The sequence below is a fragment of the Cavia porcellus genome, unplaced genomic scaffold, assembly GCF_034190915.1.
Source record: "Cavia porcellus strain 051 isolate PalLab524CR breed Dunkin Hartley unplaced genomic scaffold, mCavPor4.1 scaffold_20, whole genome shotgun sequence".
Classification (NCBI taxonomy): Eukaryota; Metazoa; Chordata; class Mammalia; order Rodentia; family Caviidae; genus Cavia; species Cavia porcellus.
This window is the reverse complement of record NW_026947503.1, coordinates 36,372,915-36,389,471: the sequence shown is the minus strand read 5'-3', so window position 1 is coordinate 36,389,471 and position 16,557 is coordinate 36,372,915. Positions and strand designations below refer to the sequence as shown.

Genomic DNA, 16,557 nt, shown 5'->3' with positions numbered 1-16,557 from the left:
AAAGCTATGCCAAGTCATTCTTCTGAAGGACAGGCCCTTGTATTTCCCTGGAGAGAACAGCCACATTGTTCCCACACTCAGAATGTATAAGACTAAACTGAGACTCAAAAGGTCATCAGTTAATCACACTGAGCACTGGAGTATGAAAATATAGTTTAAAACCTTTAATAGCCTCTACTACCTGTTTTTCCAGCTTTAACACCTCAACCTCCCCCAGGTACCCCCCAAACCCTGTCTCTAACACTTGCTTGTTCTACAAAACCTCCATTAGGTCCACCTTGGTTTCTCTCACTGTCCTGATTACTGTCTCCTCTGAAACCTGCCCCACTTATAGGCTGTGCCACACAATAATGAACTTATTTATACTGTGTGACATAAATTTTCATTTTGTCTTATTAAATGTTCTGTAAATTCGTTAAGGACATGCTTCACATTTAACAATTCTTTAGTAACATCCTCCTTCTTTCAGTATAAAGCTGAGTGGGTGTTTAATGAATGTTTGTCAATTGTTGGGGAAAAGTTTTGGAATTCTTTGGTTTGTAGCCATTCATTCAGCAACTAATGTCAGGTGCTGTGCTAGCATCTGAGAATTCAGAGACAAATAAAACATCTTTTATACTTTTTACAGGGCTTTTACGAACTGTGTGATTCTATGCAAGTTATCTACTACATCACTAATAAGCAAAAAAAGACTAATAAGACTATGATGAACATTAAATGAAATAACCCCCATTTAGGATTATCTGCTTAAGTTAGAGCCTAGATCATGAGCCCATAGTAAATGTTAATAATAATTTTTTTAAAAAACAAGGTCTTTCTATGTAGTCTCTGGCTTTAAACTCACTATGTAGCTCAGACTGGGCTTAAACTTGCAGCAATCCTCTTGCCTCAGCCTCCTGGGTACCAAGAGTATAGGCATGTGCCAACCCAGCTAAATATTAATAATTTATATTACTGCCTGATATGTCCTGCATATGTGTGAATGTGTGTTTGTGTCTAGAGTGATGCCCTTAGGATAACAGGTAGGGCTTAGAACTAAATTAGGAAATTATCAGGTGCAAAGTGAGTGTACAATGATGCAAAGAGAAGTTAAATCTTCCAAGAAGTAAAATTTCCTTGGAAAGAACAAGTGTCAAAAAGAAATGGATTGAGGAGAGATAGGCAAGAATGAGGAGATGAAATCCAAGAGAAGGCAGGTATCACAGTGTCTCCAGCAAACTTTGGGGAAGAGACAGAAAACAGCCATTCCCAGCCTTGTGTGGGGCTGAACACACACTCGGTCAGGGCAGCACTAGAGGGAGTTTGCAGTGGGTCGAGGCAAGGCATCATTTATCTATTTATTTACTTACTTACTTACTTATTAGAATGGCATTTAAAGAGACTCTCAACCCTCAAGCTTGTGCAAGTGTGGGTTTGATAACTGAAAGTGGAACCTCCTTAAATTTGGTTCCTTGCTCCCTTTTTTAGGCTCTCTCTGGTTCCAGCCATGTAGCAGATGAAGCAGTTCTTCAGGCAGCACAGTGCACACTGCAGGCTGCAGTCTGTTCAGCATCCTTTCTCCTTTCTAGGGCATCCTTCCCCGCAAGAGCCATACTCTGGATAGATAATCTTGCAGCCCACATGGTCCTAGTCTCCTGGGGTGTACCTGTGTCTCAGGGCAGTGGAACAGCTGCCTTTGTGGGAGGTGGGGAGCTGGCTCAGAGAGGCAGCCTTTGGATACACACATGAAGGCAGTGCAAAGTCAGGCTGTCCTTTTCCCTGACCTCATTTCATGTCCTCCAGTCTCAGACCTGCACTAGCCACATGAGGCAGCCCAGACCTGCACCCTGCAGTGTGGGAGGAGAACAACTGGAGTGAAGACAAAGTCGGGGGGAGTCACCTGCACTTGGAAAAGGATGAAACATGCCCTGCCTCAGCTCCTGTCTACCGTGCAATTGTATAGAAAGCAACAGGACCGTGCAGGGCAGTGTGTGCCTGGTAAAAACAGTCTGGGTGCTTAGGAATTCAGAGGAAGTAAAGAACATAGTAGGCTGGAAATGGAAAGAGAGGCAGAATTTGGACTGAAATGCAGCCAAGAAGGAACAGTAGGTGGGTAAATATCATGAGTAAAAGCACAGTTAGGGCAGATACTGTATATGTTAAGGATATACATTATGGCTGGCAGGAGAAATGCTAGACTTTGAAGATGGGATTTAGGCACAGAGGTAAGATTTTGGTCTGGAGAGGGACCAGGAAACAGATCCACTCAAGGGTTTCCACTTATTAAAAAATGTCAGACTGAGAAGGCCTCTATTCTCCTCTGTTACTCCCCTTCAAGAAGGAGGAGCTTTTTCTCCACCTGTTGATGATGCCAAAAAAGCTAACAGGCCTCAACTTGCTGGTCTTTCTTTTTTTATATTGATTTAATTCTGTTTTGTTTTGTTTTATGATGCCTGATAGTGTAAGTGGCTACTTTGAAGGCAGCAAGAGGCATTACAGTGGCCATTGTTGATTTCCTATTATCTTGTTTTGAAGTCCTATATTGCATTCAGTGTTTTGTTTTGATTGCCTCTATTCTGTTTTATTTTATTCTCTTTATTTTAAAAAGAATAAAGGTTTTATTCTCTTTAAAATAAAAAAGACCCTGTCCCATAAAAAAAGGAGACAGAGAGACAGAGACAGAGTAGAGAAAGAGAAAGAGAAAGAGAGAGAATACTTCTGATAGACCATGAACAAATTACTCAATCTCACTGGGCCTCAGTTTCCTCATATATAAAATTCTCAACATATCTATTATTTGTTAGTTCAGTAAAACCAGTGATGGTGGCACGTGCCTATACTCCTAATACTTTTGAAGCCAAAATAGTACGATCAACAGTTTCAACCCAGACTGGACAACTTAGCAAGTTAGCATGATCTTGTCTCAAAATAATAAAGAAAAAAAGAAGATAGATATATAGATAAATAGATAGATAGATATAGAAAGGGCTAGTGGTGCATCTCTATGCAAAGGTCCTCAGTTTAATCCCCAGTACTGCAAAAGACAAAAACATAACAGTATATTAACAATAAAACAATCAGACTAGTATGTGGAACACAGCAAATAAAATACGATTTGAGTTGCTAACATCATCATCAATCTCAAGCTGAAGGAATATAACTAAAGAAGTTTTCAGAGGAAATTTAGTGTCTTAAAAGTTTACGTGAGAGAGCAGAAAGAATGAAACTTAAAAAAATAAGCATCTAACATGAGAAGTTAGAATGACAGAATAAATCCAAAGCAGAAGAATTAGTAAAATAGCAAATATCCAAGAGAAAATCAACAAAGCAAAAATTGGTCATTTAACAAATATTGTTTCAAAATACAGAAAAAGAAATAAGTAAACAGTGTCAGGAACTAAAAGGGGGTAACAACTATAGAAATAACAGAGATGTAAGAGAGACTGTTATCAACTTGATGCCAATACATTTGAATGTTTATTTAAACTCTAAAAAAATATAATTTACCAAAAATGAATGAAGAAATAAAATTTCTAAATATTTTTATAATCACTAAATAAAAGGATTAAAAGTCTTTCTATCACAAAAAAATTAAGTACAATGGTTGTACAGGTGAAGTTCTACCAAACTGTCAGAGTAGATGATCTCAGAAACCATTCTAGAGAGCAGACAACCCATTTTGCAAGATTTGTTTTAAAACCACACAAAGACAGCTGGGAAAGGAAATTGCATGCCACGATCACTGAAGAAATATCCTAACTAAAATTAATAGTCAATAGAATCTCACCATGCATAAAACAAATAATATACCACAAATAAGCTAGTTTTATCCCTAAAATTAAATGTTCAACATCTGTTAATGTAATTTACCACAACTAAATATCACCCGATAGATACAGAAAAAGCCCCTAAAAAAAGTGAAATTCAAACTAAACCACATAACACACTGTATAAGAGTATAAAATTTTCTTTACCTATTAGAAGATATCTACCAAAAAATAAAAAATAATAGGCAAATATTTCCAGTGGTGAGAATTTCTTGGCATTCTCTTTACAATCAGGATTCATCATTCATATACAAAAATTAACTCAAAATGTTTAAAATACTTCAATATAAGAGCTAAAATTATAAAACTATTAGAAAACATAGGTATAAATCTTTGTAATCATGGGTTAGGCAATGGTTTCTTAAATATCATCACTAAAGCATAACCAACCAGCAAACAAAAAAAACCTAGGTGAATTATAATTTATCAAAAGCTTAAAATTTTGTGCTCTAAAGATACCAACAAGAAAATATAGGGCTGGGGATACAGATGAGCGATAAAGTACTTGCCTAGAACCCAAGGGGACCTAGGATTGATCCCCAGTACTGAAAAAAGGTGAAAACATAACTCACAGAACGAGAGAAATGTTTTGCAAACCATACATTTAATAAGGGACTTATATTGGAAATACATAAAGAACTCATAACTCAATAATGAAACAGACAAATAACCTAGGTTTTAAACAGGCAAAGGATCTGAACAAACATCTATTCAAAGTAGAGAAACACATGGCCAATAAGTACATAAAAAGATGTTCCACACCTTTAGTCATCAGGAAAATGCAAAATCAGAGCTTCAGTGAGGTACACTTCAAACCAGCAGAATAGCTGTGATCAAAATGGCTACTCGGAAGAAACTGGAACCCTTATAGGCTGCTAAAAAGAATGGAGAACAATCTGATAATTTCTCAACTGGCAAATAAAGAGTTGCCATACGACTTAGCAACTTTACTCAAAGATATAAACCTAGGAGAAAGGAAAACATATGTCCATGAAAAAACTAGTGCCTAATAGCATTATTTACAATCATCAAAAATGGAAAACTCAAATGTTCATGATTTAAAGAATGAAAACACAATTTCAGGGGTGCACGCCTGCAATTATTTTACTTAGTATGATGTCTTCAAGGTTCATCTATTTTGTAACCTGTGTCAGGAATTCTTTTTTTAAAGATTGAATAGTTTTCATTGTATTTTCTTAAAGAAATTGAAACATTTTAATGAAGTAGAACAAAAAATATTAGAGATTTTTCATAATAAGACCAAACATTATTTCACACAACTGTATGTTATTCCCCAAATATTTACCATTTTTCCTCATTTTTTAAAAAATTAATTTTATGGGTATAATTTAGATAGAATGATCAATTCATATAGGGAATCTGTACCTATACATGATATAGCTTGATTCCCCTTTTTTCCTATTCCTCTCCTGTTACTTTGACCTCTCTTTGCCTCTTTATTTATAAAAATTGTTTTCATTTTTTCCTTTTATTTTTCTTTTCTCTTCTTTCCTTTCCCCCCTTCCCTTTTTTGTCTTCACATTTGAACATTTTCTATTTTACAATATCTATATTTTTGTCCTTATTTACACATTTTGTTTCTCATATCAGAGAAGCAAGGCAATATTAAACATTTGTGTCCAATTTATTCTAAGTGGAATAAAGACAGTCTAGTCTAAAAGCGCATCCATTTACCTAGAAATGTCTCGTTTATCCTTCTTTATAGCTGAGTAGTACCTCATTATATACAAAAACTACATCTTCTTTATTCATTCATCAGTTGATGGGCATTTGGGCTGTTTCCAAGATTTAGCTACTATAAAGTAGGCTGTTACAAACATGGGAGTGCATATATCACTGTGGTATGGTACTTTTAATTCTTTTGTGAAGATACCAAAAAGTACAATAGCTAGGTCAAATGGAACCTCTAATTTTAGTTTTTTAAGGAATCTCCACACTGATTTCCAAGGTGGTTGCACCAGTCTATACTCCCACCAACAGCGGAGAAGGGTTCCTTTTCCTCCACACCCTCGTATAGCATTTGTTATTGGTTGATTTCTTGATAATAGCCATGCTTTCTGGAATAATATAGAATTCCAATGTTGTTTTAATTTGCATCTCTTGAACAATCAGTGATGTCGAACATTTTTTAATGTATGTATCTGCTGTTTCTGTTTCTTTATCTGAGAAGTGTCTATTCATTTCAGATGCTCATTTTTGGATTAAGTCTTTAAATTTGGGAGGTCTGGTTTTGTTTTTTAGTTCTTTATATATTCTAGATATTAGTCCTTCGTCTAAGGAACAGATGAAGCAAAATTTTTTTCTCACTCTGTGGGTTGTCTCTTCACTCTGTTGGCTGTTTCGTTTGCTGTGCAAAAGTTTTAAATATGGTGATATTCCAGTTGTGGATTCTTTGTGATAATTCCTGTGGGATCAGGGTTTTATGTCTACAAGAGTTCTACCTATTCTACCTTCTAGCAGATTTAGTGTTTCTGTTTTTAGTATTTACACCTTTATTCCATTTCAGTTTTCACTTAGTGCATGGTAAGAGATATGAGTCTATTTTTTAATGTTTGACATTTGGAAAGCCAATTTTCCAGTACCATTTGCCTCTTTATCAAAGATAAAGTGGCTAAGTATGTTTGGAGTTGTTTCTCCATCTTCTAATCTGTTCTATTGATTCTTTCCTTTTTTTGGGAGGGGGCAGGACCATGCTGTTTTCATCACAGTAGTTCTGTAATATAATTTCAAGTCAGGGATTGTGATGTCTCCCTGTCTTGCCTTTGCTGCTCTTTTGTTATTTCAGGTCTCTTCTGATTCCAAATAAACTTTTGGTTTTCTCTAATTCTGTGGGGCATTTTGATTGGGATTGCACTAAATCTTACAGCTTTAGAAATATGGCTGCTTTCACTATACTAATTCTTCCTACACAAGGACAAGAGATATCTTTCCACTTTTTAATCTTTTTCAGAGTACTATAATTTTCAATGTAAAGGTATTTTACCACCTTCATTAGATTAATTAAGTCTTTCTTTCTTTCTTTCTTTCTTTCTTTCTTTCTGTTAGTGTAAAAGATGTGGTTTCCTATTTTGGCTTATGTTTAGGTCTCCCTGCAAAGCCTCATGCAGTCATGGATGGGGCTTCTTCAGAGGAAGGTTACAAGATCACACTCTGGAGTGAGACCTAGGGTCCAGAAATCTACATTTCAATGGCTCCTTAGTATTCTATGAGTGGCCTCTGCTTGAGGAACACAGGACTCAGGTTTCCAGATTACAACAGTAATCACTTGGAATTCAATACAATTAATTCATTACAGTTAAGTTGCAAAACAAGATAGGTAAGAAAACATTTGCATGCAACTGATGTGGCATCCACAAGAGAATTCAAAGGGGCAGAAGCCTTCCTGATGGACTAACAATGAGTGAGCCATGTGCAGCAGTGCAGGTGTGAGAAAGATGAGACAGGTTGGTGCCACACCTGCACTCTACACCTCTATTTCTACTTCCTTCAGTGGTGTATGTTCACAAGTCCTCCTCCATCCAAACGGTACCCTTCCTTCAAAACTAACTCAAGTTCCACTTCCTCCAGACAGTCTTCCCTAACTCCTCCAGTCCCCGATGCCTCTCTTCTCAGACAATTTTACAGGTACTTCTCATCTTTTATGTTCATTTTGTTTCCCAAAAAGACTCCAACCCCTTGAGCACTAAGACTACATCACCTTCTCCTTCTTTACATCCAAGACTGTTTTCCAGAATCAGTACATACAAATTGTGCTTACTTGGTCAGACTAAGCTGAGTCTCTAAAACTAGGCCTTAAAGTGTTATCAATGAAATTTGGAGGGTCAGAGTCTCCAAGAATGGATAGCAGCTGGTACACCGGCTGGTTCCAGGCAGCCAGTCCCTCCAGCCAAGACCAGACAGAACTTCAAAGAGTCAGCAAGCAGTGGTGCAGTTTGCATTTGCCCTGGTACTGATACCTCCCCTGTTGGCCAGGCTGGAGACCCAGCAGCCCTAGTAGCCTCAGAAAGAAAAAGGTGGTAGGAGCCCAGAACTACTTAACAGGGAAAAACAGCAAGACAGAAGCAGTCCACATAGGCCAGAAGAGCTGCAGTGGGGCTGGTTCTGAGACATGCACAAGATCATGTCCAGGACAACAATCACACCAAAAAAAAAAAAAAAACAGAAACAAAAACAAACAAACAAAGGCAGGTCCAATAAGATCCAACAAACCAGGAGACTCTGAAAATGTCTTTTAAAGCCACTTACAACTCACAGAGCACATGAGCTGCCATTGAGCAAGAAAGCAGTCTCTCTGGGAAGGTCAAGAGCAGTAACAGCCTGGAAACAGATGTATGGGACAAGGGGCTTCACCTTTCCTGGCTCTGGGAGGCTTACAAAGAGGGGAAACAACTCAGTTGCTTAGCTTTCCAACTGTGGGCAGGACCACCACTCTGGCCTCCCACTTTCCAGGGCAGGCCAGACTAGGAGAACCCACAACTGAAATACACACCAAAGGATGAATAAAGAACAACTGTGTCCTATTATTTGGATGTTTCAAAAAGTAAATGAGATGATTACACAGCTGGAGAGATATTTTCTTTCCTATAATGATGGGGGAAGATGGTTCAGATGGGGAGATGGCAGCAAAGAACCACCTCCTCCAAAGAGTGTGGGGGCTGCTCTATCTACCAAAGGCTCTGGTTTACAGACATCCTAAGTCCCCCAGCCCAGCAGAGGGCTGCCAGTCACCCGCAGTGTTTCCCCCAAGCCAGCAGAGTCTCCGGAGGTGGCTGGCATTTCAGTACAGACTGCATTTCAGAGACTGAGGCTGTGCTGATCCTCTGAGTGAAACCTACGGCTGCCCTTCCTCTTCTCACAGTTTGCCAATAGACGGGGGTTAGGGAGGAGTCCAACTTTTTCACAGCTCTGATCTTTACGTTAAAGATGAGAAAGAGCCATTTTCTTCAGAAGGGACCAGACTGTGGGTTCACAGACCCAGAGCCAATGGGAGTATTAAGAATTCACTATACCAATGCATCGTCACAGCCCACTACCACCCACACCCTGCCCCTGCTCTAAATGTTTCTCTTCAAGGGCTCCACAAAAATGTAGTAGCCAGGGATGGGGATTTAGCTCAGCAGCATAAGCATTTGCCTGGTAAGCGTGAGGGCGTGAGTTCAATCTCTGGTACCAAAAAAAGAGAAAAAAATGTAGTACCCGCCAGGTTTAAAAACAAAACAAATAATGTACCCAATTTTGAGTCTTTAGGTCCCAACCAAATAGCCTCGGAATTACAGGTTTGGGGGAACACAAATCGGATCCCTGCCGCCAGCTCATGGCATTTAAATAAATTCGTCTGCTTAGCTTCTTAGAATTCCAAACTGCTCTCAATTTTTCAGAGCAGAACAAAGTTGTCGGGGGCCCCCAGCCGAAGATGAGCAGGCACGCTCCTGCTGGGGACAGCAGACATGCCAGTCGTAGCTCCAGGACCCAAACCTGACGCGGGGAGCTTGGGACTAAGCGCAGATTCCACGGCCACTAGCCTCTGGGGACTCTGCGGCTGCGGTCCCCAGAAGACTCGCCCGTGGGCTCCGCACATTCCCTCCCCCGGACTTTCTTACCTCTTGATGTAGTTTTTGCCATACAGGATCTGTTGCAGCAAGGTCACCAACGCAAAGGCGCAGATGAAGATGAAGAGCAAAGTTCGGTTCCCCAGCAGATCCCGGTTGGCGGAGGGGTCTGCGTAGCCCATGCTGGCGGTTGGGCGCCGAGGGCGCAGGGTGGGAGGCGGCCCAGCTATCACGCGCGGGGTTCCTGGGCCCCGGGGGGCGCGCGGCCAACGAGGCGAGCCACGGCGCGGTCACGCTAGCGGAGGACTTCACGGGCCAAAGTTTCAGGCTGCTGTAGTCAGTACAGGGGGCATTGGATCGTCTGTGGAGCCGCGGCGGCGGCCGGACAGGGACGACCACGGAATCACCAGCGGCCCTCAGGCCTTCTAGCCGCTATCTTTACCTCCGAGCGCCCGTGCCAGGCAGCAGCCTATTTCCCCGGGAGGGGCGACGGCAGGTGCCCCATCCGGGCGGCCCCTCCTCGCCAAGGTGGCAGCCAATCGGGAGCTGGCCAGGCGGGGTCCGCCCGTGCGCTCGAGCGCGTACCGCCCCCTCCTGCCCGGCTCCGGAACGCCGGCGCCCCGTGCTCGCTCTGGGCTTGTCTGGAGTGGGCCACGTCTAACCCCGGCCCGCAGCGAAGGAGCGCGAAGGTTGGCCCTAGTTCTGCGGATGGGAGGGTGGTGGGTAACACCCCGGACGGTCAGAAATAACGGCACAAGCCGGCGGTGGAGAGGGGGAGGGTGGAGCGGAAAACGCAAGATTTGAATCTTGGGATGAAAAAGAGGGTAAGAAGGAAAAGCCGCGGCTGCGGAGCTGGATTTGCTGGGCAGGAACATTTGCATGCGCCTTGCCGGACACTGAGTCAGCGCCGCGGTCGCGTCCTCGCGCTCTCTTAGAGATTTCTCCGGAGAAAGCGCAGCAAGGTCAACCGGGCAGCCCGTCAAGGACAGCGCGTGCAGCTCCTGCATGCTAATGGCCGGCCGGGCTGCCTGCCTGCGCCCGGCGCACAACTCCCGCAAGGCAGAAATTCAGGGACAGCAGGCCCCCATCAACCCCTGTTCCCCCACCACACCCCCATCCTCGGTAAAGCTTGCAACGGTTTGTCCAAGGTTCTGTTGTCACCAAGACACTGGGACCTTGTCTCATCCTTGGAACTGTAGCTGACTGCCTTCAGGTACCATGGTCCCCAAAAGCTTTATTTAGTAAGTCACTAGGTTCAGAGGCACACTGTACTTTAGAGTGTATGTCAGGGAAAATAATCACAGAAATGCAGTGCGAATGCCCTGTCTCTGCGGAAATAGTCGCCCTGAAAAATGCCACTGCAACCCCCACCCCTGCCTCACACCTTGGGAGACAGTCCTGCTATCCTGACACTGAAGTCTCCTAGTGCGGTGAGTCTTGTACCCGCGGGCAGCCCCAGCTGTATGATTCCAGGGGACCCCTTCACAGGACCTGCCAGACTTGAGGGTAGATTCTAGAGGAAGGCCAGGAATTCTACTGGGAACTTGACCAAAATGTAAATTTTAGCAAGAGAAAGAAATTTGGTGGGAAGTAACCAGGTGCCAGTAACTTCAACTCTGTAGTTTCTTTGAACTGGAAAAAACCAAAGAATGTACTGGTAAGTTGTCAAAATTAGAGTTCTACCAATAATTTGGAATTTGTGTTAATTCACAAGGCAGAAGTGTACCATGCACTATTTATGAAGAGTTCGTGTGTTCATCCAGGAGGTCACAGATAGGCTCTTTAGCTAATTAAAGCAATAACAGACAATTGGAAGGTTCATCATTATAACTCCTGCATTCATTTGACGTCTCACACTGTCGTCACACATGTTAGTGAATTTTCTTCTCCCAGCCTCTCTAACCTACATGACAGCTGTATGGACCAAAGCACTAGCTGCCCAAAGCAGCTCACCTGGCAAGAAGTCCCTGGAGTCTGAAATGCAGCTTTGTCCCACACATACAGGCATGTAGTACAGTCCTGCTCATTGGGAATGCCTGTTCAGTTGTGCTCCACCCTGACCCATCACTGGCTTACTGCTATATTCTTGCTGCCTTCAAAGTTTGGAACAGGAGGCCCTGTGTATCACTGTGCACTGGACAAGTTATGTAGCCTGCCAAGTTGACAGAATGCTAATTTTTACCTCCACTAGCTAGCTCTCAAATTTAGACTTCATAAGGTTCTTTTGGCTTCACTCCAGACAAGAAATGCTTCTTTCCTTTCTATTCCTGCTTATCTGCAACTCGACTCCCCACAGGGTCCCACTCTCAGTGTTGTCTTTGGATGCATGCTTCCTTATAAAAACAAATCTGCTTTAAAGTAATAAATTATCCTAAAACCTTTTTAACTGCAGTGTAATACATTTATGAAAAAGGCTATAAACCATAAATGTACATCTGATTGAATTTTCACAAACTGAGCACACCCATTGGACCAGCTCACAGATCAAGAAACAAAAGCAAGCTGATGTGGGTGGTGGTACACACCTGTAATCCCAAGTACTTGAGAAGCTAAAGCAGAAAGATTACAAGTTTGAGGCTAGCCTATATAACTTAGCAAGACCTTGTCTGAAAATATTTAAAAAGGTTTGAGGATATAGTTCAATGGTAAAGAGCTAGTCCAGTGGAGATTGGGTTCAATCTCCACTATTGCAAAAAGAAACAAAAGGTGCTCCCTTCCAGTTACTACATACTGAGGAATAACAACTGTTCTGATTTCCAGTGCCAAAGAACACTGTACTTCCTGTTCTAGTATTTTTTATAAATGGAATCCTCTTATGTCATATTCTTTGGAATCATGTCATATTCTTTGATGTCTGTCTTCTTTGGCTGAATGTTTGGTTGTGAGATTCATCCATGTCATGTTGTATGGACACACTTCTAGGATGACCCCCTAGGATGAGACAGATTCCTTACTGTCTCCTGCACCCATACTGTTATCCAGTATATCAACTGAAAATTAATCTAGATGCTGCTCTGCAAGGCTTTCATAAGTGTCATTAGGCATAAATGAGTTGGTGTTCAAATCAGAAGATTGCTCTCCACATCCTGATTACATGGGATCTTCCTAGTAGAAGACAGCTGAAGCACAAGAAGGGAAAATAAAAGAGTTCATCACTGTTGGCTTTAAAGAGAAGATCCCTTGGCAAAGGATGCAGATGGTCTCCCAAAGCTGAGCTGGGCTCCTGCCTGACAGCAAGCAAGGAAATGGGGAACCTCAGTCCTCCAGTCACACACAAAAAAAGACCCTGAATTCCTCTGACAAACTGAACGAGCTTCTAGGAGGGTCCTAAGTGCCAACTGCACATACCTTAATTTCAGTTGTTGGGACCCCTCACCACAGATACCAGCTCCACTGGCCCCAGATTTATGACCTATACATCTGGCAGCTCATAATTGTGTAACATTTAGGCTGCTAAATCGGTAATCATTTGTTGCACATCAATGTGATTTGATCTTAGAGCTGTGTAGTATGACCTTGTATGACTATAGCATAACATATCCGTCCCACTGTTAACAGACATCTAGGTAGCTGCTACCATGAACCTCACAGTGCATGTTTTTGGTGAACACATGCGTAGCTATCTACTGGGCATCTGCACTTGGAAGTAAAATTGCTGAGTCAAACAGTAAACATATGTTCAGCTTTAGAACCAAATTTCTAGAGGGATATTCAGACTCTCCAAGACTAATAATAATCCAGTTGACACTGCCTTTAATTGGCTAACTCAATAGTAAAAAGCTCACCAAGCCAAAGCCCAAATAATTAAGGAATAGTAATAGCCCCAAAGATACTTACTCTCCATAGGGGAGGCACTTATTCTCTCTCCTCAAATTAGCAGGGAATAAGATTGATGGTAACGTTAGGCACAGTTGGAACTTTGCAGCAACACTCTGTAGAAGATGTATTTTAATCACATGATACTCTGAAAATGACCAGTGTCTCTCTGCTGAAGTGGCTCTTTGATCCTCATTGCATTTTAAATCTCACTTCAGATCAAGTCAGAATATATTACACACACACACACACACACACACACACCATTAGCTTTTACAACATGTATAGTGGAGGTTGTAAAATGTGATGTCTGAAGTTCTTTCTCTAGTTATCACTATGGAGGCAGTTTCCACTTTCAGCCAATTTTATATTCTGATTATAGAACTGCAGCAAACACTCAAAAGGACTTGCAACAAAAGAGTAAACACATGGATAAGTGATCATGATGCCAGATTCAGTGAACACCATTTTTATATTGTAATTGCCAAGAACAGGGACAGCTGCATTATTGTTTAAAACATACACTCACACACAATTAAGCCAAGAATAAATGTCAACATTGGCACAGTCTGCTAAATTACTGATAGCTGATAGGCATTATTCATGCTGTGAGCACCATCTCCAATATAAAATAGAAAGACTAAAAAAAAAAAAAAAGACTTAGAGGCTTCTATGGGTTTAAAAAAGCCAGCTTTTATTTCATATAGTACAAGTGCAACCTGCCAGATTACATAAGTGACATTCCACCCATGTGTTCAAGGAGTTTGTGATAAGTACATGCTGTTCTTGTGCCTCTTTACATTTATGTTAGCAAGTCAGGCCTCAAGAAGCTGACTGCTGCTAGCTTTGGGACATTTTGTCTGTGGTAAGAGCATCTTGCTGCCAGGTGAGCAGAAATGCTCCAGTTACAGCCTTGTAGTTCAGAGATCTGGAATCTGCCACTGCACGGTTAACTGCAGGCATTAAACTTTACTGCATCAATTTTGTTTTTAATAACATTATTATATAATAGCACTACAACTTAAGTTCCTTGATGAAATAAGAGTTGTGTTCTGCATAATTTATGATAAACCATTTATAAATCTTAAACATGAATCTGAAGTCACTTTTGGGCTTCACATTTCCAACCTGAGAAGCACCCTCCTTCTATCCTAGGACCACCTCCCCAGTATTTCTCTCTTATATTTGTTGCAATTTATCTCATTTATTTCAAAGGGCAGAGACATTATTATTAACCCATAAACCAGCCAATACATCAGAGTGCACAAAGGTTCTGTTCTACTTTGACTATATTCTCGCAGACTGCCAGGAATAGCATCACTGTTTGTAATAACATCTCTCAGACAACATTTAGGTGGTGTGATGGTTAAATGAACCCTGAATTTTCTTTGGTTACCTTAAAGACTGTGCTATAAAGGAGAAACAGAAAGATCAGGTTCGGATGGTTGCTAGCAGTAATGACAAAGAGTACTGATGAATTTAGGTAAAAATATATTTTTCATTTCTATGCCAATACAGGGTCCCAATGCATGTTTTGTTAGTGATTTGTGTAACAATGAAACTTTGCAAAAGATGCTCTTTAAATATATCTGCTTAACAATACTTAAAGTCAACATTTAAAATAAATGTTCTTTAGTATCTGAGGAGAGAAAAAGGACAGGCGTTCCACTGATTCACTTCTAAAGCAGCAAGGGATGGTCCCAATCTTAATGCAATGGCCACAGCAAGGTATGTATTACTACATGGCCGGGATGACTGTTGTGTGCCAGACATCGTGTGACATATTAGGGAAATGAAGATCAGTAATCCTACATCATTACAGGAATTTAAAGTCCAGTGAAGAAGACTGATGGACAATCCTTACAGTAGTACAAGTATGCCTCCAACTAAATTGGGACTGACATGGAAGGCAGCAGGCAGGGTGGACTGGGAAGAAAAGTTTACAGAGGCAATTGTGTTTGGCTTGCATTGTGATTGGTTCTGGGTAAGGATGGTGAGCTAGGTGAAGACAGGGGTGGGGTTCTGGCAAAGGGAACAACGTGAGCAAAATCTGGCAATGGGAGCCATGGCAAAATCAGCTTAGTGTGGCTGGAGAGATGAGAGTGGTGAGTGGGCTCTGCCTCCTAGGGATTTGGGACTTCATTCATGGTGCCATTGCCAGTTTTTCGGTAGAGGACTGATGTAACCAGCTTTGCATTTTAAGTAATCAATCTGTTCCTGCTGGGGCAGCATTTGAAAGAGCACTGTTGAAAGGCTCAGATGGGTTTTCTTTTTCTTGAAGGCATCAGTCTCCTCTCCTTGGCCCCCGCCACACTCCACTGGCAAGCAGCCTCATGACTGAACTCTCATTATTGTACCAACTTAAAAATTAATTATCTGCTTCCTTCCAGGAGAACAGGGAAGAAGTAAAGAAATATGATCACTACTTTATAAAAGGTGTCACCATATTAAGTGCCTCATCATTCAATCCATTTGAGATTCATGGGAATAGGTTAAGCATGGTTAGTGCTGGTACATTACAAAATTGTTCAGCTGGCAGAATTTACTTTTGGTATACCCTTTTTGCCACTTTCTTGGGCTCTGTCTGCTCCAAAGAAGACACATGGTGTGGTAACATCTTCTCCTTATCTTTATAATTTCTGCTCTTTAGAAAGGCTTTGATAGCTTCCAGTTAAGCCCTAATATGCTTAATGGAGAGACATTCACCTGAAGTGTTATCTGTTAATGTAACGAGTGATGTCTCACTAGAACTATATTCAGAGCACTGTAAAAAAAAATACACAAGTAGTCATCATCTCAACTTTATCCTCAAACATTTTCATTGCAGTCTGTGGAGAATAGATTTTCTAAGGAATATGTATCAGATTTTATAATAGAATTAGTGGAAACAGGATTTGTTGTATAGTCCATCAAACTGCATGAATACTTATAAACTACAGTTACCAGGAAGACAGTCTGGCCTCACCATGCTGTGGGTCCCAGACTGTCATGACTTACAGGTCAGGTCAACCTGTGAGGTACCTGGGGAATAGCAGGAGTCAGCAAACTTCCTGAAAGGGCCAAATGGTAAACACTGTAGGCTTTGTAAGCCAGATAGTTTCTGCTGCTGCTTGTCCCCCTTGTTACATAGAATGAAAGCACAAGCAATGCAAAAACAAATGAGCAGGACCAGTCTTGGGCTGTGTTGCTGACTTGTTCTATTCTGTATCACCTGCAAAGCCCGTGCACAGAGTCCTATCCTACTGACCCTACAGTAACAAAGAGTCACTGTAAAAGGATTTCCCCTGTGTTCAGGTATTATTTCTACAAAGGCCTGTTAAATTACATATTAATTTATTGTCTACCATCCACATGTCAGCACAGAT

At 41.3% G+C, this 16,557-nt stretch overlaps 1 protein-coding gene across 4 annotated transcripts in view; it reads right to left on the bottom strand.

Moving 5' to 3' along the window:
• St8sia5 (ST8 alpha-N-acetyl-neuraminide alpha-2,8-sialyltransferase 5) overlaps nt 1-9,858 on the bottom strand; it is a 69,701-nt gene extending 59,843 nt beyond the window's left edge. For 2 of the 4 annotated variants that reach the window (XM_003474062.5, XM_005005539.4), the window contains exon 1: nt 9,428-9,856. In XM_003474062.5, the coding sequence (XP_003474110.1) occupies nt 9,428-9,558 (131 nt within the window). In that variant the 5' untranslated portion in view covers nt 9,559-9,856. Of the gene's footprint in view, nt 1-9,427 lie in introns of all 4 variants that reach the window. The other 2 variants (XM_013157179.3, XM_003474061.5) reach the window with 2 other exon arrangements.
• Between the last annotated feature and the right edge of the window lie 6,699 nt (nt 9,859-16,557).